This window comes from Procambarus clarkii, chromosome 81 (genome assembly GCF_040958095.1).
Source record: "Procambarus clarkii isolate CNS0578487 chromosome 81, FALCON_Pclarkii_2.0, whole genome shotgun sequence".
In the NCBI taxonomy this organism is placed as follows: domain Eukaryota; kingdom Metazoa; phylum Arthropoda; class Malacostraca; order Decapoda; family Cambaridae; genus Procambarus; species Procambarus clarkii.
This window is the reverse complement of record NC_091230.1, coordinates 4,823,159-4,849,268: the sequence shown is the minus strand read 5'-3', so window position 1 is coordinate 4,849,268 and position 26,110 is coordinate 4,823,159. Positions and strand designations below refer to the sequence as shown.

At 46.2% G+C, this 26,110-nt stretch overlaps 1 protein-coding gene across 1 annotated transcript; it reads left to right on the top strand.

Moving 5' to 3' along the window:
* The first annotated feature begins 20,398 nt into the window (after positions 1-20,398).
* Positions 20,399-24,588, top strand: LOC138358016 (uncharacterized). Its single transcript, XM_069315484.1, has 2 exons — positions 20,399-20,409; positions 22,908-24,588. The coding sequence occupies exons 1-2, from the start codon at positions 20,399-20,401 to the stop codon at positions 24,586-24,588; spliced, it is 1,692 nt and encodes a 563-aa protein (XP_069171585.1).
* Positions 24,589-26,110: the final 1,522 nt, after the last annotated feature.

Genomic DNA, 26,110 nt, shown 5'->3' with positions numbered 1-26,110 from the left:
AAGGAGTTGTGTCCTTGCATGAGTGTGAGGGAGAGAGAGAAGGGGTCGTGTCCTTGCATGAGTGTGTGGGAGAGAGAGAAGGGGTCGTGTCCTTGCATGAGTGTGAGGGAGAGAGAGAAGGGGTCGTGTCCTTGCATGAGTGTGAGGGAGAGAGAGAAGGGGTCGTGTCCTTACTTGAGTGTGAGGGAGAGAGAGAAGGGGTCGTGTCCTTACATGAGTGTGAGGGAGAAAGAGAAGGGGTCGTGTCCTTGCATGAACGTGTGAGAGAGTGAGAAGGGGTCGTATCCTTACATGAGTGTGAGGGAGAGAGAGAAGGGGTCGTGTCCTTGCATGAGTGTGAGGGAGAGAGAGAAGGGGTCGTGTCCTTACTTGAGTGTGAGGGAGAGAGAGAAGGGGTCGTGTCCTTACATGAGTGTGAGGGAGAAAGAGAAGGAGTCGTGTCCTTTCATGAGTGTGAGGGAGAGAGAGAAGCAATCGTGTCCCTACATGAGTGTGAGGGAGAGAGAGAAGGGGTCGTGTCCTTGCATGAGTGTGTGAGAGAGAGAGAAGGGGTCGTATCCTTACATGAGTGTGAGGGAGAGAGAGAAGGGGTCGTATCCTTACATGAGTGTGAAGGAGAGAGAGAAGGGGTAGTATCTTTGCATAAGTGTGAGGGAGAGAGAGAAGGGGTCGTGTCCTTACATGAGTGTGAGAGAGAGAGAGAAGGGGTCGTGTCCCTACATGAGTGTGAGGGAGAGAGAGAGAGAAGGGGTCGTGTCCTTACATGAGTGTGAGGGAGAGAGAGAAGGGGTCGTGTCCTTGCATGAGTGTGAGGGAGAGAGAGAAGGGGTCGTGTCCTTGCATGAGTGTGAGGGAGAGAGAGAAGGGGTCGTGTCCCTACATGAGTGTGAGGGAGAGAGAGAAGGGGTCGTGTCCCTACATGAGTGTGAGGGAGAGAGAGAAGGAGTCGTGTCCTTACATGAGTGTGAGGGAGAGAGAGAAGGAATCGTGTCCCTACATGAGTGTGAGGGAGAGAGAGAGAGAAGGGGTCGTGTCCTTGCATGAGTGTGAGAGAGAGAGAAGGGGTCGTATCCTTACATGAGTGTGAGGGAGAGAAGGGGTCGTATCCTTACATGAGTGTGAAGGAGAGAGAAGGGGTCGTATCTTTGCATGAGTGTGAGGGAGAGAGAGAAGGGGTCGTGTCCTTAAATGAGTGTGAGGGAGAGAGAGAAGGAGTCGTGTCCCTACATGAGTGTGAGGGAGGGAGAGAGAGAGAAGGGGTCGTGTCCTTACATGAGTGTGAGGGAGAGAGAGAAGGGGTCGTGTCCTTGCATGAGTGTGAGGGAGAGAGAGAAGGGGTCGTATCCTTACATGAGTGTGAAGGAGAGAGAGAAGGGGTCGTATCTTTGCATGAGTGTGAGGGAGAGAGAGAAGGGGTCGTGTCCTTACATGAGTGTGAGGGAGAGAGAGAAGGAGTCGTGTTCTGACATGAGTGTGAGGGAGAGAGAGAGAGAGAAGGGGTCGTGTCCTTACATGAGTGTGAGAGAGAGAAGGGGTCGTGTCCTTGCATGAGTGTGAGGGAGAGAGAGAAGGGGTCGTGTCCTAGCATGAGTGTGAAAGAGAGAGAGAAGGGGTCGTATCCTTACATGAGTGTGAGGGAGAGAGAGAAGGTGTCGTATCCTTACATGAGTGTGAAGGAGAGAGAGAAGGGGTCGTATCTTTGCATGAGTGTGAGGGAGAGAGAGAAGGGGTCTTGTCCTTACATGAGTGTGAGGGAGAGAGAGAAGGGGTCGTGTCCTTACATGAGTGTGAGGGAGAGAGAGAAGGGGTCGTGTCCCTACATGAGTGTGAGGGAGAGAGAGAAGGGGTCGTGTCCCTACATGAGTGTGAGAGAGAGAGAGAAGGGGTCGTGTCCCTACATGAGTGTGAGGGAGAGAGAGAAGGGGTCGTGTCCCTACATGAGTGTGAGGGAGAGAGAGAAGGGGTCGTGTCCCTACATGAGTGTGAGAGAGAGAGAGAATGGGTCGTGTCCCTACATGAGTGTGAGAGAGAGAGAGAAGGGGTCGTGTCCCTACATGAGTGTGAGAGAGAGAGAGAAGGGGTCGTGTCCCTACATGAGTGTGAGGGAGAGAGAGAGAGAAGGGGTCGTGTCCTTACATGAGTGTGAGGGAGAGAGAGAAGGGGTCGTGCCCCTGCATGAGTGTGAGGGAGAGAGAGAAGGGGTCGTGTCCCTACATTAGTGTGAGAGAGAGAGAGAAGGGGTCGTTTCCCTACATGAGTGTGAGGGAGAGAGAGAAGGGGTCGTGTCCCTACATGAGTGTGAGGGAGAGAGAGAAGGGGTCGTGTCCCTACATGAGTGTGAGAGAGAGAGAGAAGGGGTCGTGTCCCTACATGAGTGTGAGAGAGAGAGAAGGGGTCGTGTCCCTACATGAGTGTGAGGGAGAGAGAGAAGGGGTCGTGTCCCTACATGAGTGAGAGAGAGAGAGAGAGAGAGAAGGGGTCGTGTCCCTACATGTGTGAGGGAGAGAGAGAAGGGGTCGTGTTCCTACATGAGTGTGAGGGAGAGAGAGAAGGGGTCGTGTCCCTACATGAGTGTGAGGGAGAGAGAGAAGGGGTCGTGTCCCTACATGAGTGTGAGGGAGAGAGAGAAGGGGTCGTGTCCCTACATGAGTGTGAGAGAGAGAGAGAGAAGGGGTCGTGTCCCTACATGAGTGTGAGAGAGAGAGAGAAGGGGTCGTGTCCCTACATGAGTGTGAGAGAGAGAGAGAAGGGGTCGTGTCCCTACATGAGTGTGAGGGAGAGAGAGAAGGGGTCGTGTCCCTACATGAGTGTGAGAGAGAGAGAGAGAAGGGGTCGTGTCCCTACATGAGTGTGAGGGAGAGAGAGAAGGGGTCGTGTCCCTACGTGAGTGTGAGAGAGAGAGAAGGGGTCGTGTCACTACATGAGTGTGAGGGAGAGAGAGAAGGGGTCGTGTCCCTACATGAGTGTGAGGGAGAGAGAGAAGGGGTCGTGTTCCTACATGAGTGTGAGGGAGAGAGAGAAGGGGTCGTGTCCCTACATGAGTGTGAGAGAGAGAGAGAGAGAAGGGGTCGTGTCCCTACATGAGTGTGAGAGAGAGAGAAGGGGTCGTGTCCCTATATGAGTGTGAGAGAGAGAGAGAAGGGGTCTTGTCCCTACATGAGTGTGAGGGAGAGAGAGAAGGGGTCGTGTCCCTACATGAGTGTGAGAGAGAGAGAAGGGGTCGTCTCCCTACATGAGTGTGAGAGAGAGAGAAGGGGTCGTGTCCCTACTTGAGTGTGTGGGAGAGAGGGAAGGGGTCGTGTCCCTACATGAGTGTGAGGGAGAGAGAGAAGGGGTCGTGTCCCTACATGAGTGTGAGAGAGAGAGAGAAGGGGTCGTCTCCCTACATGAGTGTGAGGGAGAGAGAGAAGGGGTCGTGTCCCTACATGAGTGTGAGAGAGAGAGAGAAGGGGTCGTCTCCCTACATGAGTGTGAGGGAGAGAGAGAAGGGGTCGTCTCCCTACATGAGTGTGAGGGAGAGAGAGAAGGGGTCGTGTCCTTACATGAGTGTGAGGGAGAGAGAGAAGGGGTCGTGTCCTTACATGAGTGTGAGGGAGAGAGAGAGAAGGGTGTGTGTCCTTGCATGAGGTAAGGATGCGTGAGTGGAGAGGAGCTCATAACACCTGTTGCCAACAACTGATGAAACAGGTGTTGTTCCGCTTCTAACAGCAACATTATTGGCGTCCATAACACCTGTTCGTATGACATCATCATCACTATCATCATTATCGTCATCATTTTTAATTATAAGTTTTGTTAGGATTGTAAACTGTTGCAAGAAGTGATTCAAAGATTTATTAATGTTATTAATATTATTATTATTATCAATATTAATGACTCAATTAGGAACAATTATATTTTTTGCATGTGACCTAAAATATTTGAAATGATGTAATGTATAAAGAGCATATATGTAGCTACATTATAGTCTCAGCATCTCACAAGACATTTAGCTATATTAAAGATATTAAGTCTACAAGCCAGCACTAGTAAACTTTGGAAAGATTATAATGATATCTGCAAGTATTTGAGAATGTTTAGAGTAACCACAGAGCTGTGGTACCCGGCACCACTAGAGACTCTAATGACTGGACATTAAGCACTATACCGTTGGAGAGTGTCCCATTTCCTTATCACAGAGATAAGATGTTGAGTGCTCAGGTCTGGGAGAGTTGCCACGTGGTGCCACGTGTTGCCGCCTGCCATTGTCAACGTTGCCACTTCGTTTACCAATAACTACGCCCCACTGATACTAATTGTATCGTTGTGTTATTAATATTGTGTTATTTATATTCTATATTTACCAAGAACGTTCATTGCATTTTTTAATAACTTTCGGACGTACATTAAATACACTGGAATTAGTAATGCTTAGGTCCAAATTAATTAATAAAGATGAAGTATAATTAACTACATTTTCGTAATAATGTACATAACTGATAATGTACATAGATCTTCAGATATTTCCTGGTTGACGTTTCGTGCTGACCATGTACATGGGTGTCAGGTCTAATGACATTATAAATGTCACTACTAATCTTTCCAGACCCTTGAAAATCTGTTTTAAATTGTGTCAGACATAATTATTTGAAGCATAATATTACTGAAACCTTGATTCAGTGCTGAGTTCTGGTTATTTGCAACAGAAATTCTTAACAAATTAATTTCAAAAAACAAATTAACGTAAAAAGACGAAATACAGTACAGTTAGATATTTAACAAGTTGTTACAATTATCTCCTGAATGTTAGACGTGGGCAGAGATTCCACTGGGAACCCATCTTCTCTCTCTCATGTATGTCAGTAGTGGATGTGGGATCTGAGGACCCGTCTTCTCTCTCATGTATGTCAGAAGTGGGTGGGGGATGGTCTGGGGACCCATCTTCTCTCTCGTACATGTCAGAATTGGTTGGGGGGTGGTACTGGGGACCCCATGGTCTGGGGACTCACACCCCTCTGACCCAGATCTGGATGAAAATTCGTAAGATAGCAGGTAAGTTTGTTCTAGATGTCTCGCCAGTCCTTCACCTCCGTGGTTCTATTGTGGCGGATCCGGTGTCTGTTTCAACCGAACTGGATTCACACTTTTCAATTGTTAGCTCCGGTTCTCATCTTCCTCCCTCTTTCCATACTCGTAAGCCCCTGACGAGTTGAGAAGGGTGTACGAGTAAGGAAAGAGGGAGGAAGATGAGAACCGGAGACAAGATTTTTTATTCTTGATTCTTGATTCAAGATTCTTGAATTTTGTCCCTTAGATTTTCGCACACATCTCCAGTTTCCCTATAATGATCTTTTCTCTCTCGGAACTCCAGTCAGTCCTGACCCTCGGCGGTTCTACGGCAGCGGGTTTGGATGACGTTCAATATGAGATGCTTCACCATCTCCCTCCATGAATGTGTAAATAATTACTATGTATAACTGTATCTGGGAGTCGTCGTCAGTCCCTAAGGACTGGCTTGAGGTGGATGTTCTTCCTATTCGGAAACCAGGGTCTCTAGGGGATACCCCTTAAGGACTTCCACCTCATTGCCCTCACGAGTTGCGGCTGCAAACTTTTTGAACGTATGGATAATGTCCGTCTGATGTGGGTCTTGGAACACTATCATCTCCTCTTCCCTTCTCAATTTGGCTTTCGCAAGTGTCTCAGCACGACTGATGTCTTAGTGAACTTGGAGGTCTATATTCGTACGGTTTTTGCTGCGAAGGCCGTTGTTGCTGTCCTTTTTTTCCTGAAAAAGGCGTATGACACCACCTGAATATACCATATTCTGTCCCAACTACGTTCTTTTCGCCTTCGTGGGAATCTCCTTATCTTCCTACAAAGCTTCCTCTCTAGTCGTTCTTTTAGAGTGAGGCTTGGTACCGCTCTCTCTGCCTCTTGTCGGCAATACGAAGGTGTGCCCCAAGGTAGTGTTCTGAGCACTACTCTTTTCCTGGTTGCCCTCAATGGTCCTCTTTCCTCCCTTCTGGTATTTTCTCCGCTCTCTATGATGGTGATCTTACCCTCTGCTGTCAAGGTGATGACTCGTCTTTCCTCCAACTGCGGCTTCGACTTGGAACTGATGCCTGTCGACTTGAGCCACCAATCATAGCTTTTAAGTTCTCTACAACTAAGTTGTGTTATGACTTTTACTCGGAAGCAGGTCGTTCTTCGTCCCTCTTTGTTGCTTTATGGTCATCCTCTTTTGTATAAGGGATTTGCTAAGCTTTTGGGATTAATCTTTGACACTCGTTTGTCTTGGTCACCCAGTATCTCTTACCTCCGAGTTGAATGTCTTAAGGTCCTTAACTTACTTGAGGTCTTGTCCCGTACTTCCTCAGGAGTTGATAGGCGCACACTCCACTCTTTACATTCCTCTCTCGTGCTGTCTAAAATCGATTATGGCTGTCCTGCTTACTCATCTGCCTCTTCCTCCACCCTTCGTCGTCTTGATGTTCTTCACCATACTGGGCTCCACCTCAGTTCTCGTGCCTTTCGTTAGACTCCTACCCAGAGCCTGTATGTTGAAATCAGCATCATGTCTCTACAGGATCGCCGTGAACGCTACTGTCTTCGCTACCTTGCGTGGTCCCTACAAATCACTCACTCTCGCTTATGTCGTTATTTGACCATTACCCCTCCTGTGGTCCCTATTCCCTTTCACCACCTTCTCCTTACTATATGCTTGTCTCTTGGTTCGTGTTACCAATATTTCTCCTCGTTGGTGTCGTTCCATCCTTGCCGTGGAGGGTCCTCCTTACTAAAGTTGTGTAAAACCTTGACCCACTTGCCAAAAACTTTTACCCCTCCTACTGTTCTGAAACGCCTTTTCCTTGCTCACTTTCTTCACATTGCCTCTTCATTTCCGTCTTCACAGATGGGTTTTAGTGTGCAGACGGTGTGGACTACTCCGTTGTATTTCTTAACCACACCTATAAGTGACGTCTGCCTCCGGAGACTAGCATCTTCACGACAGATCTTTATGCTATTTTTGTATGTTCTTCGTCAACTGCTTTCTCACCGTCATTCTTTATTGTTGTTGTCGTTGACTCTTGCAGTTCCCTCATGACTCTGGAGCCATAATCTTGTCCATCCTGTGGTCGTCGAAATTCAATATTGGCTGTTTCGTTTCTTATCTCCAGCAGAATTAAGACAGTCGAATTTTGCTGGGTTCCCAACCATATTGGTGTTTCCTTGAATGAGCGTGCGGATGCTGCCGTTAGAGTCTATCCTTACTTGTCTCATCTCCCGTAAAGGTGTTCCTTATTCCGACTTCTACCCAGTTATTCATTCCTCAATTCAGACCCGTTGGCAGGGTCGTTGATCGTCTGTTACTGGTAACAAACTGCGTGCTCTTAAGAGTAATGTTGTCCCCATGGCCTTCCTCCTACCACCGTAACCGGCAGTGGGAAACGGCTCTGACGATGTTACGTATTGGCCATGTACATTTAACTCGTGGTCACTTAATGGAGCGCCACCCCTGCTCCTTATTGTCCAAACTGCATTGTCTCTCTTACGGTCGTGCAAATCCTTCTTGAATGTCCTGACTTCCAGGACGAGCGTGTGTCTTGCTTCCCGACTGTCCCTCGCGGTCATTTGTCCCGCGATAGAATACTTGATGACTCGGATACCTTTAATATCGTTCGTCTTATGCGCTTTTGCTCTCATATTGGCATCCTTGGTGATATTTGGCGTTTTTTTAGTATCCCTCACATTTAATGGTTCTACAAAGCCTCCCCGGCTTGGTGCCTTCTTTTGGTAATTACTTCCATAACTTCTTCTCCTAGTGCATTCCACTTGTTGACCACCCGTACGGGGTACAAGTATTTCCTTACATTTCTTTGACTTATTTGTGTTTCGAGCGTCCATTTGTGTCATCTTGTCGTATCTTCTCTCAATTTAAAGAGGCTGTCCTTGTCCACCTTGTCTATTCCTCTCAATATCTCATATCGATCATATCTCCTCTGTTTTGTTTGTCTTCTAGGATCGTGAGGGCCAGTTTCTTCAACCAATCCTCATAGCTTAACTACTCTTAGCTCTGGGACTAAACTAGTCACAAATCTTTGCACTCTTTCAATTTTAGTTTTATGCTTCACGGAGCCTGGATTCCAGAACCGAGCTAAATATTATAACTTTGGCTTAACAAAGCTGCGAAGATTGTCTTGAAAGAGTTCTAACTTAGATTTCTGAAAGACCTTCGCCAGTGTCTCATATGTTGCCGATGTCACTCGGCCTATGTGTGCCTCTGCAATTATTTGCACTCCCAAATCTCGTTCTTTCTCTGAGTCTTGCAGCAGCTTTCCATTTGTGGTGTAGGCACTATCTGGTCCCTTTTCTCCCTTCCACCATCTTCATTGTCTTACACTTATTGGGATGGGAAGGAACTATCAGGGGGAAGTGTTAAGCCATTACGACTACATAGCACTTGGAAGGGATCAGGATAAGGATTTGGGATGGGAACTCCAGCAACCAGAGGTTACATAATGAGTACAGAGATTGGGTGTTAAAATAAAGCCACTAATTATGCTCAACATTTAGGGAAAAATTTCAAATTACTTAGTAGATTTACTTTTATGTATATTGTGGTAGTATCCATTGCTATACAAGAAGAAAAATAACATATACGAACTGTTGAAGAAATTTAGTTAAAGTAATTTTTAAATGATGGCTATATAGCAAAAAAAATTTGTTATATTTTGAATATGGAAAATTAAATTTTGTTTCTCGTCACTGTGAACACCGAGGAATTTCCTAATATTCTGCTTGCATTATGGTTGTAGTTTAATCTTAGATCAATTTGATTAGTTAACTTGCTTTCAAAGAATATGAAATAAGTCTTTTTATAATGTTATGACCAATGGAGGAGGTCATTGATGAATATGAGAAGGAGGTCATTGATGTATATGAGATGGAGGTCATTGATGAACATGAGAAGTAAGGTCATTGATGAATAGGAGCAGGAGAAGGTCATTGATGTACATGAGAAGGTCATTGATGAATATGAGAAGGAGGAGGTCATTGATGAACATGAGAAGGAGGTCATTGATGTACATGAGAAGGAGGAGGTCATTGATGAGCATGAGAAGAAGGTCATTAATGTACATGAGAAGGAGGAGGTCATTGATGAATAGGAGGAGGTCATTGATGTATATGAGAAGGAGGAGGTCATTGATGTACATGAGAAGGAGGAGGTCATTGATGAATAGGAGAAGGAGGAGGTCATTGATGTATATGAGAAGGAGGAGGTCATTGATGTACATGAGAAGGAGGAGGTCATTGATGTATATGAGAAGGAGGAGGTCATTGATGAACATGAGAAAGAGGTCATTGATGTACATGAGAAGGAGGAGGTCATTGATGAATTGGAGAAGGAGGAGGTCATTGATGAATAGGAGAAGGAGGAGGTCATTGATGAATAGGAGAAGGAGGAGGTCATTGATGTATATGAGAAGGAGGAGGTCATTGATGAATAGGAGAAGGAGGAGGTCATTGATGTATATGAGAAGGAGGTCATTGATGAATAGGAGAAGGAGGAGGTCATTGATGAATAGGAGAAGGAGGAGGTCATTGATGAATAGGAGAAGGAGGAGGTCATTGATGAATAGGAGAAGGAGGAGGTCATTGATGAATAGGAGAAGGAGGAGGTCATTGATGAACATGAGAAGGAGGTCATTGATGAATAGGAGAAGGAGGTCATTGATGAATAGGAGAAGGAGGTCATTGATGAATAGGAGAAGGAGGAGGTCATTGATGAACATGAGAAGGAGGTCATTGATGAATAGGAGAAGGAGGAGGTCATTGATGTATATGAGAAGGAGGAGGTCATTGATGTATATGAGAAGGAGGAGGTCATTGATGAATAGGAGAAGGAGGAGGTCATTGATGTATATGAGAAGGAGGAGGTCATTGATGAATAGGAGAAGGAGGAGGTCATTGATGTATATGAGAAGGAGGAGGTCATTGATGTACATGAGAAGGAGGAGGTCATTGATGAATAGGAGAAGGAGGAGGTCATTGATGTATATGAGAAGGAGGAGGTCATTGATGTACATGAGAAGGAGGAGGTCATTGATGTATATGAGAAGGAGGAGGTCATTGATGAACATGAGAAAGAGGTCATTGATGTACATGAGAAGGAGGAGGTCATTGATGAATTGGAGAAGGAGGAGGTCATTGATGAATAGGAGAAGGAGGAGGTCATTGATGAATAGGAGAAGGAGGAGGTCATTGATGTATATGAGGAGGAGGTCATTGATGAATAGGAGAAGGAGGAGGTCATTGATGTATATGAGAAGGAGGAGGTCATTGATGAATAGGAGAAGGAGGAGGTCATTGATGAATAGGAGAAGGAGGAGGTCATTGATGAATAGGAGAAGGAGGAGGTCATTGATGAATAGGAGGAGGAGGTCATTGATGAATAGGAGAAGGAGGAGGTCATTGATGAACATGAGAAGGAGGTCATTGATGAATAGGAGAAGGAGGTCATTGATGAATAGGAGAAGGAGGTCATTGATGAATAGGAGAAGGAGGAGGTCATTGATGAACATGAGAAGGAGGTCATTGATGAATAGGAGAAGGAGGAGGTCATTGATGTATATGAGAAGGAGGAGGTCATTGATGAATAGGAGAAGGAGGAGGTCATTGATGTATATGAGAAGGAGGAGGTCATTGATGAATAGGAGAAGGAGGAGGTCATTGATGAATAGGAGAAGGAGGAGGTCATTGATGTATATGAGAAGGAGGAGGTCATTGATAAGGTAACACAACAAATAGACATTCTACGTGTCAACCTGCCCATCAATCAACGTTTGCGGGATAATTGCTTAGAATTCCGCATTCCTGGATTTTAGGATGCTTTTTTAGATCTTGCTAATATTGTTATAGACTTTAAGGTATCTTTAACCAAAGATGACGATACCACAAAATTGGAAGAGGATGATCATGTGGAATTTGTGAATGGATTGTCAAATACCATGTTTAAAGGTGTTCAGGTTTTCTTAGGAGAGTAGGTAGTTGAAACAAATTCTAATTTTAATTATTGGTCATTTATTAAATTAATTACCTCCCTGCCTCCATCAAAAATGTCTTCCTTGGGAAGAATTGGAGCCTTTCGTAGGGACTGGAATGATGAAGATGGTATAATCAATAATGAATGTACTAATACTTATTTTACCAGGGCAAGCATCAAGGATAAAAAAAATATTTCCGATTTAAAAAGTAAAGGTTTGTCAATGTGTTTTTCCCTATTACTGGATATAACAACTCAAGATCAATACGTATTGGATAATATAGATGTACTTCTAAGGTTGGAGTTCTCTCCTCATGCTTGGGTGCTAAATACAAGCGTGACCGACGGCTCTAAGTATCGTATGCATATGAATTATGCTAAATTATGGGTCACGCGGGTGTTCCCTTACCCAAGTGCTTACCTGGCCTTAAACAGCTCACTGTTAGTATCCCCTGACCCCATAAGCTATACTTTCAATAGAACCATTTCCAAAACCTGTGTCCTAGCAGGGAATCAAACTAGTCTCTTAATTGACCAGCCTTGGGCCCAAGTAATTCCTCACAAGATATATATGGTAATTGTTCCAATGAATTATTATGCCGGTCTTCACCAAGGTAATGGATTATATTTTGAAAATGCAAAGCTGAAAAGTATCGCCGTGTATTTGAACAATAAAGCATTTTACCGAATTGGTGGTGACTTCGACAATCAATATTCACATCTTCATTACGAAACTTTGAAGACATTAGGGATAGAGTGTGACTCACTACTAGCCTATGACACTTTTAATAAGGGTAGATCAATATTCGCCTTTGACTTAAGCACCATTCAAACAAAGGATTCCCTTCCTGTGGAGAAATCTGCCAACTTGCGTATGGAGCTTGAATTTGGTGGTGGCGTTACATATAACAGATTGGTTTTACTGTTTGGGGAAATGACTGGAGTACTATCCACCAACGAGCAGAGAACTGTTCTATGTGGTGTGCGGGCTTAAAAAACATAATGAATTGTTATGATATAAATATTAATTTAAAAAATAATCTTGGGGGTCGCGTGCTCTACCTAGGTTGTTATAATGCTGATGAGATAGAACATTTAAATATCACAACAATGAAACCACTAGTCCTTATAACTAATATTTTACCATCACACAGTAGAATAACTATGTAGCAATGGGTAGGTAATTATGTTGATAAAGTTAAACGTCGAATGTTTTTTTTTTATAGTTATGCAATGTCGCCGGTTACTTATGGGAATTATTTTCAGGGATTTATTAAAACTAACAAAATAACAGAGGTGTTTGGAATGTGCTACAGACTCCAGAGTGATTTTATTCTTGCCTGCAGGCTATATTGCATCATGTTTGTTCATAGAATAAGCCACCTGGGCTTGCCTTCGACAGTACATTACTTACATAATGTATTTTCCAGCGTTACTTTGAAATTAAACGATAAACGAGCCCTCGCTTATGCGAGGCAATATTTTCCTATGAAACAACATTGTGTTAGGACATTTTGTAGAGGTGTGGGGTTGGTTCTTATAGGTAATGTAGGGAATATTTTTGTTAGCTAGGCAACCTAAATAACTTTCTATGGGGGGAGGGGGTGGGGGATTACTCCTATAAAAAAACCCTCACACACCCAACCTCTTCAGAAGACCATCAACCCCTCCAACAAAATGGAAGGTGTCTCTCCAAAAACACCTGCTGGGAAGATTAAAGTCCTTGAAGGACCTGGTTAGTATTGCCCACACTTTCTGGTAATAGATTTATTTCATTTTATTTTATTTCTACATGTTATGGCCCTACTGGGATGCAACCGGGTTCTTCTCTGATGGTATTAGAGTTTGGGTATCTGGCTCCATGTTAGTAGAGGCTTTCTAGGGGTGAGCCCCGTAATGCAAGTTAAAGCAACAAGGAACATACATTAAATATACAAAATTAGCACTTTCCTCCATATATAATTTCCACCACCATATAAAACTTAGACGGATGTATTACTACACTATATGTACAATGATGTCTCCCTCTCTGAAGACGCTGGACACTTGGCGACGCTCACTCTGGGTAGCCTTTCTTGGTTTCCTTTTCCATGGCCCACAATGAATCCACGATGAATCTACCCTGGCCACAGGCCAGCCAAATCATAATCCCACTGGGTGCCTTGTCGTGATGGCCTACAACCACAGTCCAGCCTGTAGCTGGCAGATACCAATCAGCATCGCTGTTAGGCCACTCCATGACTAATTCTAGGGTTGTGAGCCCTAGGCAGGAGCCTCGTGTGACTCGCTGGTCACTCTCCTCATTCGGCACCGCAGTGGGTAGTCTCTTCCATCAGCCAGCCCCGGAATCGGCGATTCCCGTCACTGCCACTCTTCAGACAGGCAATTACACTCTCAGCAGAGTTCGTCCGGGGGTGGCTCACAGCTTCTTCAAAGCAGATTGGTGAAGAGACCTTGGCTGCCTTGGGTAGACTGATCCATCATCCAACATAGCAGTCCTAGGTTGACTCTGAAACCAGACACGTCATCAGTACTGGGACACTACATGAGACCACTAGGAAACATCACTTACTAGCTTAGACACAAATGTCCACCTTTTCGCTCCATAGATTGCGATCACTGTCTAAGCGCCACCTCACCAGAGGTCAGCAGCGGCTCCGTCACGAACTGACTAGGACAGGCATCCAGCACTTATTGCCGGCATCTCTCGTCATCACTAGAAGGCGTTGTCCATGTCGTGGGGTTTTCGGCAGCGGACTCACAGATGGCGCGAACTTCATGGCTTCGTGCTCGGGTGAGGAAGCTTGGTTCGTAACACCTCCCCACCAAAAGAATTTGGTTTGGGCTTCTAAAAACCAATAAAGGAAACAAACCAAATTAATCAGTTGTTCAGATGTGTGACAATGCATCAGCTACAACGTTATCCACTCCTTTGATGTGCCTAATCTGGAGGGGATATTGTTGCAGATGTAGACTCCATCTGGTGAGTCGAAGATTCTTCTGTTTAAACTGGGCGAGAAACTTTAGAGGGTTGTGGTCAGTTCGTAATAGGATAGGGTGACTATTACTAGTTAGATACACTTCAAAGTGTTGGACTGAACTGTTTAAAGCTAACATCTCTTTCTCTATGACGGAATAATTGAGCTCCCTGGGGGGATAAACTTCTTAGAATGGTAGGCTACAGGATGTTCCACCCCTTTTTCATCCGTCTGAGATAATACGGACCCCAGGCCATAGTCGGAAGCGTCGAATGTTAGGATAAATCTATCCTCAAAACTCGGGGACCCGAGGATTGGAGAAGAGATTAGAATCGCCTTGAGGCTCTCAAAGGCTTCTTGGCAATGTTCATCCCACAACAGTGTCACACCCTTCCTCAAAAGATTTGTCAGGGATGGGGGGGGCGATGGATGAAAAGTTAGGAACAAACTTACGGTAGAAACCAGCCATGCCAAGGAAACGCAAGATGTCCTTCCTGGTGGCTGGTGTAGGGTACTGGACTATTGCCTCTACCTTGCTGGCCTTTGGCGCAATCCATCCTCCTCCTACCTTATGACCTAAAAAGATGACAGAGGTTTTGACAAACTCAGATTTGTGCAGGTTGACTACCAACCCTGACTCGAAGAAGAAGTCCTCTATGTGACGTAGATGGTCCTGCCAATTAACATCATATATTAATACATCATCGATGTAGACCAAGGTGTTTTCTACGTCACGCAACACAATACCCATCAGCCTCTGGAAGGTAGATGCTGCGTTTTTCATCCCAGACAGCATCACCTGACATTCAAACAGGCCGTCGGAAGTCACGAACGCAGAGATGGGTTTGGCCCTATCCGTGAGGGGAACTTTCCAATAGCCCTTAAATAGGTCAAATTTCGTCAGGTAGCTAGCTTTGCCTATGGCATCGAGACATTCCTCTACTCTGGGAAGAGTATAGGTATCAGCTACTGTGACCTTATTCACCTGGCGATAATCAATACAGAAACAGTATTTCTTACCAGGTTTGGGCACTAGTAGTATCGGGGATGACCAAGGGCTCGTGCTTGGGGCTATCAGATGGTGTTTCAACATGTACTCCACCTCATTTTCCACCACCTTTTTCTTCAGGGGATTGAGTCGGTAGGGGTGTTGCTTTATAGGCCGGACTCCTTCCTCCAGTACAACGTCATGCTGTAGGACAGATGTTAGTCCTGGAACATCTCTGAAGATTGTCTTGTATCTCCGGATCATTTCCAGCAATGATGGTTGATCTCCTCCGTTCACATGCGTCAATTTTGCCTGCAAATTATACAGAACCTCTGAGTTAGTAAGTACATCCTCATCTCCTCAATGTCATCTTTAGTTGTCACCATGGTTATTGGGAGTGTATCTTTGCCCTAATATTTTTTTAATCATGTTACCATGAACTAAAGTTTCCTTCTTTCTGCGGTCTGGAGTGTTAAGAAGGTAATTGTGACTAGTAACCTTTCTCACGACCTGGTTAGGACCTACAAATTTAGCGCTCAAACTTCCGGTCACTGCGTGAGTACATACCAAGACTAGATCCTCTACTAGGAAATCCCTTTGTTTGGTCCTCTTATCGTACCTGCTCTTGGTGGTTTTCTGAGTACCCTCTAAGGTTTTCTTTGCCATTTCCCAAGCAGAGAACAACCTGCCTTTATTTGTAGATAGCCAGTCCACAACGTCTACGTCGGTCTTCTCGTCCAGCCAATGGTCTCGTGCTACTTCTAAGGGACCTCTCACAGAGTGGTCATAAATCATTTCGAATGGTGAGATTCCTAGTGATTCATTAGGCACTGATCTTACCGCAAATAGGAGGTAGGGTAGGTCTTCAACCCACTTACTCTGCCGGTCATAGCAAAATTTCCTAAGCATGCCCTTCAGCGTCTGGTGGAAACGCTCCAAGGCTCCTTGCGACTCGGGTGGTAGGCACTGGATATAATCTGTCTGATTCCGAGGTCGGCGATCTGTTGGCGAAACAAACGAAACATAAAATTCGATCCCTGATCCGTCTGAATGGTCTTAGGGAGACCATATCACGAGACGAACCAGAGTAGACGTTTCACCAAGACCTTAGCTGTGATGGTCTTAAGGGGGATCGCTTCCGGGTACCTACTAACCCGATCTAATATAGTGAGCAAATACTGCACCCCTGATGTAGAAGGCGGAAGCGGACCTACGATATCCAGAATGAGGTGCTCGAAGGGCTCACCTATGGATGGAATAGGACATAAAGGAGCTTTGGGGACAGGCTGGTTTGCTTTCCCTGCCATCTGGCAAGCGTGGCAGGCTTTGCAGAAGCGACGTACGTCCTTCTTCATGTGCGGCCAGTAGAAACACTTAGCTAGTCGATGAAAGGTTTTCGAAACCCCACCAAGTCCAGCAAATCTATCGGCATGAGCCGTTTCAAACAGCTTAGATTGGAACACTGCTGGGACGACTATCTGCTTACCTACCTCAGTTAACTGGGGGTATTTCGGTGGACACCTGCAACACAGTACTTCATTCGACCATACGTACAGGTCACCTCCTTTCATAGGAGACTATGGTATTTGCCAACTTTTGTACTTGAGGGTCCTTCCTCTGCTCTTCTAGTAGTTTGGCACGAGTCCAGCATTCAGGAACTGGCATCGGGACGGGCGGGTCTGGTGAATGGCTACTCGTAACCTGTGGGATAGGAGGAGAGTCAAACAAAGTATTTAAATCTGATGGGACCTGGAATTGAGCCTGAGACCTTGTTTGCACTACCGCAATTGGACTTGTCTCTTCACACACTGGATCTTCCATGACCAGGGGATGATTAGGTAACAAACCTAGGGCTAAGTCATTGGCCAAAATAACGTCAATTCCTTCTATGGGAAGACTGTCCACCACAGCTAACTTACACTCGCCTTTGAAGTGTTGGGACTCTAGATGCACCTTTATCAAAGGGGGCAACGTACAATGTGGAAGGAAAACCACCTAGGATTACCTTCTGCGTCCCATTCGCTGATACACCTTCGGGTAATGACTTTTCCAAAATCAGAGACTGGGCCGCTCCACTGTCTCTGAGTACTACCACGAGCTTACCCGAGTGGTCACTTGATACATACCCTAGGGAAGTATATGGGGCGAACAACTCTTTCCTCTTCTCTAGGGTGGCCATCGGTGGTACTATGCTACTTACCAGCATAACTTCCCTACGTGGATTGTTACCCGCACTGCTACGACACCTAGCAGCCATGTGCCCTTTCTTTCCACAGGTCCAACACATTATGTCCCTTTTTGGACTAAACCTCCTAGGACTATCTGGGGTTGACTTGGCGGCACTACGAGGGGCGGTCTTATCCTCCGGTTTATGTTTGGCCGAATATCTTGAGTTGGTCTTTGGGACATACCTAGCAGGCCTATGCGTCAAGATGTATTCTTCTGCCATAGTGGCTGCTGCACTTAACGTCTCCACCTGCTGTTCCTCTAAGTATGTCTTCAGATCCCCTGATAGGCAGTCTTTGAAGTCCTCTAACAGTATGAGCTGCTCGAGGTCTTCTTTCGTCTTCACCTTCCGAGAAGCACACCACTCCTTAAAAAGCCGTTCCTTGATGGTCGCAAATTCGGTGAACGTGTGCTCCGAGGTCTTTTTCAGGTTCCTGAACTTCTGCCTATAAGCCTCAGGCACCAACTGGTAAGCCATGAGCACTACCTTCTTCACCTTGTCGTAATCACAGGAGTCATCAAGGGACAACGTGGAGTAGGCAATTTGGGCCTTCCCAGTCAAGACGGACTGTATCATGATGGCCCAATTCTCCTTTAGCGAATCCAAAGAGGCAGCAACCTTCTCGAAGGCTGCGAAGAACTTCGAAACTTCCTTTTCGTTGAATTTAGGGACCATCTTTATATTCCTTACCGGATCAAAACCACTCGTTTCCGTTGTTTTCCTCTGACCGCCTAATCACAGCACTTCTAACTCGTATTGTCTTTCCTTCTCCTTTTCTTCTCTATCACGTTCTTCTCTTTCTCGCTTTTCTCTCTCTCTTTTTTCTTCTCTCTCACTCTCTTCTCTTCTTTCTTCTCTTTCTCGCTCTTCTTTCCTTTCTTGTTATTGTAACGCTTCATTTCCATTTCCTGTTCTTTCATTTCCCGTTCTATTTCTAATTTCTTCAACTCTATCTCACGATTTATTTCTAAGGCACGCATTTTGACAGAAAACTTATATTCAGTTCTCCTGCATCACTTTCACCGCCACTACCTTTCTCTTCCTTTTCAGTGGCAACTACCACCTCACTTTTGTACTTTGTGCCTCGCTTTCCTGCTTCTCCCCGGCCTTCAAATGTTTGTGAACCTTCGACAAGACCTCAACACGGGAATCACTTTCACGTATTTTGATCTCCAGATAGGCACTCACTAGCACCAGTTCTTGCTTTCCCAGATATTTCAATCTGGCAAGACAGTCCTCGTTGTTCAGAAAGTCCTGAACATCATCCAGATCCTCGATGGTCACTTTCTCTGCCATTGTCACTTAAGTGGAGCACGAACACTTAACACACCGCTTCACTTGAGCACTTTACACAAGGAGCACCGCACTCGCCAACACTGCACTGAACAGGACGTATAACGTCCTAATAATTTACAAACAGGGGAATTATTTACAGGGGATTTCACTACGCCACCACCCCTGTCAAACGTACTTGACAAGGGCTCAGATCCCGCTGGGGATGCCAATTATGTTACGGCCCTACTGGGACGCAACCGGGTTCTTCTCTGATGGTATTAGAGTTTGGGTATCCGGCCCGAAGTTAGTAGAGGCTTTCAAGTTGTGAGCCCCGTAATGCAAGTTAAAGCAACAAGGAAGGTACATTAAATATACAAAATTAGCACTTTCCTCCATATATAATTTCCACCACAATATAAAATATAAAACTTAGATGGATGTATTACTATACTATATGTACAATGATGTCTCCCTCTCTGAAGACTCTCTTGTCACCACTAGATGGCGTTGTCCATGTCGTGGGGTTTTCGGCAGCGGACTCACAGATAACACGAACTTCATGGCTCCGTGCTCGGGCGAGGAAGTTTGGTTCATAACACTACAGCAAAAGTTTTTTATATCCACTATTTTGCCTCTTCATTTTTCTTCAGTACAGTTCTTGGGACCCGTGCATAGTTGTAGAGTAGTAATTCTACGTGGAAGGTCTGCCCTAAACAAGATGCTGTTACGTAGCCTAATTGACGATGCCTGCTGTAAAGGACACAAAGCCGCACCTGCGGGGGAAAGAGGTATGTGGTAGTTGTTCTTAGTGAAAATAGAATATTTTTCTAATAAAAGATATAATCCTATAAAAACCTTTACACACACTCACTATAAATTATACAGTTTTTTCCCCACCTCTCTTTCAGAACACCCCTGATGTTGGGAAGGACCCTCAATCCAAAGGCAACCGCCCAACACACTCCCCACCTCCAAGTGAGGAGGGTGGTGGTCAAGATCTTCCGCTACTCATTATTGACAAGGAGACGTCTGAATTCTACTCAGATGAGGATGGGGAGGAGGAGGGGGACCCATAACTACCTCATAATATTGATTATCATAATAATTAACTACTTATACATTATTTGTGGTCTTTACCTAATAAAAGCATTAATACATTATTTGATGTTTTTTTTAACCTCCTTGGGGAGATTTATAATTAATACTCCTTAAATACTCTTATATAATAGTCTATCTTGAGGTTATCTTGAGATGATTTCGGGGCTTTTTCGTGTCCCAGCGGCCCGGTCCTCGACCAGGCCTCCACCCCCAGGAAGCAGCCCGTGACAGCTGACTAACACCCAGGTACCTATTTTACTGTTAGGTAACAGGGGGCATAGGGTGAAAGAAACTCTGCCCATTGTTTCTTGCCGGCGCCTGGGATCGAACCCAGGACCACAGGATCACAAGTCCAGGGTGCTGTCCGCTCGGCCGACCGGCTCCTCTAGAGCCGGGGAGTCTAGACTATACAAAGCTTTTATTAATGATACATTAATGTATCATTAATAAACATTTTATTAATGATATATATATATATATATATATATATATATATATATATATATATATATATATATATATATATATATATATATATATATATAGTACTTGAGAATAAGCACCTTTAAGGCCATTTAGGAGAGGGGTGTGGGCCTCTCCTACGGCACAGTCAAGCCTGTCAGGTGTTGGGTGGGGTAGGGGGGGACAACCCTACAGTGAGAAACATGTTTTTTACACCTGTCAATAGAGACACAGTACTGAACCACTTTTTTAGCAGTGGTGGTTGCAACTGGGAAATCCTGTGTATTATATACATTTATATACATTTTATATACATATCTCCATACTTTTGCTGTATAAAGAACATGGTCATAACGTAATGGATACCTATCTACACTGTTTTTTGGTGGCTGCCACACCCACCTCTGATGACCTAATGTGGGTGGTTCTACCTGAGTCCCGCCTCTGATTCCTTTGTCTGATAGGTGGCTCTGTCTGTCACCCCGCCTCTGATTCTATTGTCTGATAAGTGGCCCTATCCGGCTCTAAAACCAATACTCCTCCCTATAGAGTGTTATCAGCACCTCCCCAGACAGTGTTATCAGCGCCCCCTCAGACAGTGTTATCAGCACCGCCCCAGAGAGTGTTACCACCACCAACTCCCCAGACAGTGTTATCAGCACCACCCCAATCAGGGTTATCAGCATCTCCCCCAGAGAGTGTTACCATCACCAACTCCACAGACTGAGTGATCAGTGCCTCCTCAGACAATGTTATAAGCACCTACCCAAACAGTGTTACCAGCACCTCCCCAGACAGTGTTATCACCACATCCCAAGACAGTGTTACCAGCACCTCCCCAGACAGTGTTATCAGCACCTCCCCAGACAGTGTTACCAGCACCTCCCCAGACAGTGTTATCAGCACCTCCCCAGACAATGTTATCAGCACCTCCCCAGACAGTGTTATCAATACCTCCCCATACAGTGTTATCAGCATCTACCCAGACAGTGTTATAAGCACCTCCCCAGACAGTGTTATTACCACCTCCCCAGATAGTGATACCAGCAACTCCCCCGACGGTGTTATCAGCACCTCCACAGACAGTGTTATCAGCACCTCCCCAGACAGTGTTATCAGCACCTCCCCAGAGAGTTTTATCAGCACCTCCCCAGTCAATATTATCACCACCTCGAAAGACAGTGTTATCAGCACCTCCCCAGACAGTGTTACCAGCACCTCCCCAGACAGTGTTATCAGTACCTCCCCATACAGTGTTATCAGCATCTCCCCAGACAGTGTTATCAGCACCTCCCTATTGTTATCAGCACCTCCCTATTGTTATCAGCACCTCCCCATTGTTATCAGCACCTCCCTATACAGTGTTATCAGCACTTCCCCAGACAGTGTTATCAGCACCTTCAAAGACAGTGTTATCAGCATTTCCTCAGACAGTGTAATCACCACCTCCCCAGACGATGTTATCACCACATCCCAGAGAGTGATATCATCACCTCCACAGACAATGTTATCTGCACCTCCCAAGACATTGTTATCAGCACCTCCCAAGTGTTATCAACACCACCCCAGACAGTGTTATTAGCACTTCCCTTCACAGAGTAATCAGTCCACCCCAGAAAGTGTTATTAGCACCACCCTAGACAGTGTTATCAGCACCTCCCCAGACAGTGTTACCAACACCTCCCCAGTCTTATCAACACCTACCCGGAGAGTATTATCACTACCTCCTCAGACAGTGTTATCAGCACCCCCCCCAGATAGTGTTAGCACCTCTTCCCCAGACAGTGTTTTCAGCCCCTCCACAGAGTTATGGGCACCTCCTCAGACAGTGTTATCACCACCGCCTCAGACAGCGTTATCAGCACCTCCCCAGACAGTGTTATCATCACAACCCCGGCCAGTGTTATCAGCACCTCCCCATACTGTGTTATGAGCAAAATCCCAGAAAGTGTTATCAGCCCCTCCTCAGTTTTATCGTCACCTCGTCAGAGAGTGTTATCAGCACCGCCCCAGACAGTGTTATCACCACCTCCTCAGACACCGTTATCAGCACCTCCCCAGACAGTGTTATCATCACAACCCGGACAGTGTTATCAGCACCTCCCCAGACTGTGTTATCAGCAAAATCCCAGAAAGTGTTAATAGCACCTCCCCAGACAGTGTTATCATCACAACCCGGACAGTGTTATCGTCATCTCGCCAGAGAGTGTTATCAGCACCGTCCCAGACAGTGTTATCACCTCACCAGACAGTGTTATCACCACCTCTCCAGACAATGTTATCACCTCCTCCCCTGACAGTGTTATCACCACCTCCCCAGACTGTGTTATCAGCACCTCCCTAGACAGTATTATCATCATCGCCCCAGAGAGTGTTATCAGCACCTCCCCAGATAGTGTTATCTGCACCTTCCTAGATAGTGTTATCAGCACCTCCCCAGACAGTTTTACCGACACCTCCCCAGACAGTGTTATCACCACCTAGCAGACTGTGTTATCAGCACCTCCCTAGACAGTGTAATCAGCACCTCTTCAGACAGTGTTATCTGCACCTCCCCAGACAGTGTTATCAGCACCTCCCCAGACAGTGGTATCAGCACCTCTCCAGACTGTGTTATCAGCACCTCCCTAGACAGTGTTATCAGTACCTCTTCAGACAGTGTTACCACCGCCTTCTCAGACAGTGTTATCAGCACGTCCCCAGACAGTTTTATCACTACCTTTCCAGACAGCGTTATCAGCACCTCCCCAGACAGTGGTATCAGCACCTCCCCCAAACAGTGTTATCTGCACCTCCCCAGACCATGTTATGAGCACCTCCCCTAACAGTGTTATCTACACCTCCCCCAAACAGTGTTATCTGCACCTCCCTAGACAATGTTATCACCACCTCCCCAGACTGTGTTATCAGCACCTCCCTAGACAGTGTTATCAGCATCGCCCCAGACAGTGTTATCAGCACATCACCAGACAGTGTTATCTGCACCCCCGCAGACAGTGTTATCACCACCTCCCCTGTCAGTGTTATCAGCACCTCCTTAGAATGTGGTATCAGCACCTCCCCAGACTGTGTTATTAGCACCTCCCCAGACAGAGTTGCTAAGAACTCCCCAGAAAATGTTACCAGAAACTCCCCCAGTGTTATCAGCACCTCCCCGGACAGTGTTATCACCACATCCCCAGAGAGCGTATTAAGCACCACCCCAGAAATTGTTATCAGCACTTCTCCTGACTGTGTCATCAGCCCCACCCCACGCAGTGTTATCAGCACCTCCCAGACAGTGTTATTATCACCAACCCCAGACAGTGTTATCAGCACATCCCCAAACGGTGTTACCGACACCTCCCCAAACATTGTTATCAACACCTCCTCAGACAGTGTTACCAGCACCTCCCCAGACAGTGTTATCAGTACCTCCCAAGAGAATGTTATCAGCACCACCCCAGAGAGTGTTATCAACACCTCCCCAGACAGTGTTTCCAGCACCTCCCCAGACAGTGTTACCATTACCTCTTCAGACAGTGTTAAAAGCACCTTCCCAGACAGTGTTACCAGCTCCTCCCCGGACAGTGTTACCAGCCTCTCCCCAGACTGTGTTATCACCACCTCCCCAGACAGTGTTATCAGCACCTCCCCAGACAGTGTTATCAGCACCACCGCGGACAGTGTTATTAGCACCTCCCCAGACAGAGTTACTAAGAACTCCCCTGACAGTGTTACCAGAACCTCCCCCAGTGTTATCAGCACCTCCCATGACAGTGTTATCACCAAATCCCCAGAGAGTGCATTCAGCACCACTACAGAAAGTGTTATAAGCACTTCTCCTAACTGTGTTATCAACCCCACCCCAGAAAGTGTTACCAGCACCTCCCCAGACAGTGTTATCATCACCTACCCAGAAAGTGTTACCAGCACCTCCCCAGACAGTGTTATCATCACCTACCCAGACAGTGTTACCAGCACCTCCCCAGACAGTGCAATCAGCACCTGCTCAGACAGTGTTATCAGCACCTCCCAGGACAGTGTTATCAGAACCTCCCCAGACAGTGTTATCATCACCTACCCAGACAGTGTTACCAAGACCTCCCCAGACAGTGCAATCAGCACCTCCCCAGACAGTGTTATCAGCACCTCCCAAGAGAGTGTTATCAGAACCTCCCCAGACAGTGTTACCAACAACTCCTCAGACAGTGTCACCAGTAGCTCCCCAGACAAGGTTGCTAACACCTCCCCAGTGTTATCAGCACCTCGCCGGACAGTGTTATCACTACCTCCCCAGACAGTGTTATCAGCACCTCCTCACTCAGTGTTGTTTGCACCTACCAAGGCATTGTTATCAGCAATTCCCAAGACAGTGTTATCAGCACCTCCCCCAGACTATGTTATCACCATCTCCCCCAGACAGTGTTATCACCACCTCTCCAGACAGTGTTACCAGCACCTTCCCAGACAGTTTTATCAGCACCTCCCAAGCCAGTGTTATCACCACCTCCCCAGTCAGTGTTATCACCACGTCCAAAGACAGTGTTACTAGCAAATGCCCAGACAGTGTTTTCAGCACTTCCCTTGACAGAGTTATCAGCCCTACCCCAGAGAGTGTTATCAGCACCTCCCCAAAAAGTGTTATTAGCACCACTTCGAGTCAGTGTTATCAGCACCACCCCAGAGAGTGTTATCATCACCTCCCCAGACAGTGGTACCAGCACCTCCCCAGACAGCGTTACCAGCAATTTCCCAGCCAGTGTTATCACCACCTCCCCAGACTGTGATATCAGCACCTCCTCAGACAGTGTTATCAGCATCGCCCCAGACAGTGTTATCAGCACCTTCTCAGACAGTGTTATCACCACCTCCCCAGGCAGTGTCATCACCACTTCCCAGACAGTGTTATCTGCACCTCCTCAGACAGTGTTATCAGCATCGCCCCAGACAGTGTTATCAGCACCTTCTCAGACAATGTTATCACCACCTCTCCAGGCAGTGTTATCACCACCTCCCAGACAGTGTTACCAGGACCTCCCTGGACAGTGTTATCACTACCTCCCCAGACAGTGTTATCAGCACCTCCTCAGAGAGTGCTGTCACCACCTCCCCAGACAGTTTTATCAGCACTTCCCTAGTGTTATCAGCACCTTCCCACACAGAGTTATCACAAGCTCCCAATACAGTGTTTTCAGCACCTCCCAAGACAGTATTACCAGCATTAGCACCTCCCCAGATAGTGTTATCAGCATCACCCCAGACAGTGTTATCATCAGCACCCCAGACATTTTTATCAGCACCTACCAAGACAGTGTTATTACTACCTTCCTCAGACAGTGTTATCATCACCTCCCTAATATATTGTTATCAGCACCTCCCCAAACAGAGTTATCAGCCCTTCCCAAGACAGTGTTATCACCACCTTCCCAGACAGTGTTATCAGCACCTCCACATACAGTGCAATCAGTACCTCCCCAGACATTGTCATCACCACCTCCCCGGGCAGTGTTATTAGCACTCCCCCAGACAGTGTTATCAGCACCTCCCCAGACAGTGTTATCAGCACCTCCTTAGACAGTGTTACCAGCACCTACCCAGACAGTGTTACCAACATCTCCCCAGACAGTGTTGTCAGCCCCTCCCCAGACAGTGTTATCAGCACCTCCCCAGACTGTGTTATCACCACATCCCCATACAGTGTTATCACCACCTCCCCAGACAGTGTTATCACAACCTCCCTAGACAGTGTTATCAGCACATCATCAGACAGTGTTATCAGCACCACTCCAGTGTTATCAGCATCTCCTCAGACAGTGTTATCAGCACCTCCCCAGAGAGTGCTATCAGCATCTCCCCAGACAATGTTATCAGCACCTCCCGAAACAGTGTTACCTGCACCTCCCCAGACAGCGTTATCAGCATCGACCCAGACAGTGTTGTCAGCACCCCCCAGACAGTGTTATCAGCACCTCCCCAGTGTTATTAGCACCTTCCCAGACAGTGTTATCAGCACATCCTTAGACAGTGTTATCATCACCTCCCCAGACAGTGTTATTAGCTCTTCCACAGACAGT